Source organism: Mangifera indica, chromosome 1 (genome assembly GCF_011075055.1).
Source record: "Mangifera indica cultivar Alphonso chromosome 1, CATAS_Mindica_2.1, whole genome shotgun sequence".
NCBI classification, from domain to species: domain Eukaryota; kingdom Viridiplantae; phylum Streptophyta; class Magnoliopsida; order Sapindales; family Anacardiaceae; genus Mangifera; species Mangifera indica.
Window position 1 is genome coordinate 11,783,240 of NC_058137.1, and position 2,947 is coordinate 11,786,186.

Consider the following 2,947-nt stretch of genomic DNA (forward strand, 5'->3'; position numbering starts at 1 on the left):
ATTTCTCTCAAATAATTTCATTCACAACTCAAGTAGGAAACGTGTGTTTAGGAAATAATGTGTGAAAGAGAAAATACAAGTAAACATACTCTGAAACCTTTTGAATTTTCTTATTAATAAGAACGCAAGACTCAACAAATTACATATTACAATTATATAAAACAAGTATCTTCTCAATATACCATTATGTTTGTCCCATACACGTAAAGCATACTTGCGTACTTCAATCTATCTTCATTGAGTTACCACCTGATTTATCACAAGAACCACTAGGCAGATTCCCACAATTATAGTTTGAATTAAAAAGAGAGAAAATCGAAATCAGAACAAAAATTGCAGTTCTGAAGAATTTCATCCACCATTTCAGTTCACTTTGTTGAAGCCACCAGAATGCGTAGGATCCTGTAATCAACCAAGCTGCACGCCATCTTCTTTCCGTAGCATATCCCGCTAAGGCAGGAGCAATATCCTCAGGCAGAAGTCTCTCATTGGCGATGATTGAGTTACCAATGTATCGGCCTAACACAACGGCGTCTTCCAGGGCGGCGCAGCCACCCTGTCCGAAATCAGGTGTCATGGGGTGCATAGCATCTCCAGCCACCGTTACGTTTCCTTTACTAATGTTTCCGAGGATAACGTTCCAGGGATATCTGAACATCAGTGGAACCCATGTCACTGTTGAAAGATCAGAATGCTTAATGATTTCGAGGTAATGTTGAGGGAAGTTCCTGGCGTAGTTCTCGGTTACTTCTCTCAGGATCAATTCTGGATTTCCAAACTTTTCAGCTCCTGCAAAAGAGCAAAACACTAAAAATTCCTTATATTTTCCCATTTTAATAATATATATACGATTAATCTTCCTGAGATTATTCACATTTTTTGAAAGAATAATATTGCACCTGTAAAAAGTTTAAAAAGTTAATATAAAGCCTTTTATGCAAAATGACTTACCGAAATGTGATTTAATATAATAGTATAAAAAGCCATGCAAAAAGATGTTCAGTGTTTGGAAATCTTTTATTATTAAAAATAAAAGATTATTCTGCATAAATTATTATAATTTTTTATTAAAATTGATATATATATATAATATATATATAATTATTATATTTAATTTATATTAATAAAATAATATTAAAATATTATTTTAGTTAAATATTTCTAAAAGACCATTGTCTATAAATTAGTTTTGTATTTGATTAAGCTAATATTATTGATATATTTTCAAAAATATTCTCTTAATAATATATTTAAAATTTATAAGTTTTTTAATTATAAAAATAATTAATTAAATATTTGTTCAAACTGTCATTTTATTACCTCAGCGCGGTATATATGTATATATATATTTTAAATACTCTCAATATTTAATTGAAAACAATGATATACGTATATTTACATTAAAAGATAAAATCTTAAACATAATTTATTCATAAAATATACAAAAAAGGTTGTCATTTGACATTACTAAAGAGAAAAACAAAACATGAAACTCGAAAATGATAGAAACTATCATGTCATCCATTAAAAATTGGAAATTATTAAGTTAAAAAATATGTAATAATAATATTCTTATTAGTAGTACAGATTTCTCTAAAAAATTATTAGGACTATTTAAATAATTGCCGACTTTTATAACGGGCCGGCAATAAATATTAAAAGAAATATTTTCACAGCTTCTAAATCATTGCGAAAGAGGAAGACGGCTACACATAAACAAAATGGTAAGTAATATACCTTTGGCTGAAGACATACAATTGAGATACCAGTAAACCTCCTTATCATTGATAGGAATAATCCCACCTCTTTTGTCCATATTTCAACTGTTGTACTTCAGATTCCAGCCCATGGCCTTCAGGAAACACAGCTAACCCACGGGCTGCTGATCGCCCTGACTTCACTGCTTCTGCGAGTCTTAGAAACCGTGCCACCACCGAGTGCACCCCATCACATCCTATCAAAATCTATAATACCTATTTGTTTAAGAATTCGAATATAATATTTAAGTATATTTTTTAAAATTGTTTTTTAAAGAATTGATTTCCATTTGGACCTTTGTTTTGATGATGGTTCCATCTTCCATTCTCAATATGACAATGGTTAAACCTTCTTGTTCTTCTGTTTGAATTGCAGCCAGCTTTGAACAAAATCGAATTGTGTCAGCTGGTAATTCATCAACCAAAGCATTTAATAGCGTTTTCCGATGCACTGATCGCGGTCCATGCTCTCTATTACATATAAAATTAATAAGCTCAATTAGCTAAAAGTTATCATATTTAGTAGTAGTTAATTTCATAAGAAATTATAAATAAATCATGAATCTGATTAACTCACTCATTTGCTATTCCCTTCAAAGGGAATCTCCGATCAGTTCCAAGATCAATATTTATCATGCGACCCCTGAATTAAAGGGAATATTGACCTATAGGTTTGTGAAATATTAATAAGGAGAAATTAAAATAAAGATTAGCAAAATATATACTTTTTGAAAGGAGAATAAAGGGAAGTGAGCTTGTGAGAAACGCCGAGAGCATCAAGAGCAAGCCATGCATTTGGATGGAGGGTTAGGGCTGTGCCAGTGGCTCGTAGCCCATCGGCTCTCTCAAGCACCATGGCTTGAACCCCGACTCTCCTCAAGGCCACCGCGGTTGCCAACCCTGCAATTCCTGCACCAACTATGACCACTTCCTCCACCATTTCCATCTCCCTCAAAATGTTTTTTTTTTTTTTTTTTCTGTAAACTAAATTTCTGCACTCGTATATTAAGAACTTAAGCAGAGTCACCAAGAGAACAGGCCTTTAATTGCATATATAATAACATCAGGGATGGAGATGTCAAAAACAATATAATAAAATTATCTAATAAATAAATATTAAGTTTTTTTATGCAAACAATCTGAAAATTTTAACCTGCGAATGAAGAATAAAAATATAAATAAACAAATTG

The 2,947-nt window shown here is 31.7% G+C and overlaps 1 protein-coding gene across 1 annotated transcript; it reads right to left on the minus strand.

Moving 5' to 3' along the window:
• Positions 1–223: 223 nt before the first annotated feature.
• Positions 224–2,703, minus strand: LOC123215331 (monooxygenase 2-like). Its single transcript, XM_044635410.1, has 6 exons — positions 2,483–2,703; positions 2,335–2,400; positions 2,107–2,228; positions 1,804–1,954; positions 850–899; positions 224–789 (listed from the first exon to the last, which is right to left on the minus strand). The coding sequence occupies exons 1-6, from the start codon at positions 2,701–2,703 to the stop codon at positions 224–226; spliced, it is 1,176 nt and encodes a 391-aa protein (XP_044491345.1).
• Between the last annotated feature and the right edge of the window lie 244 nt (positions 2,704–2,947).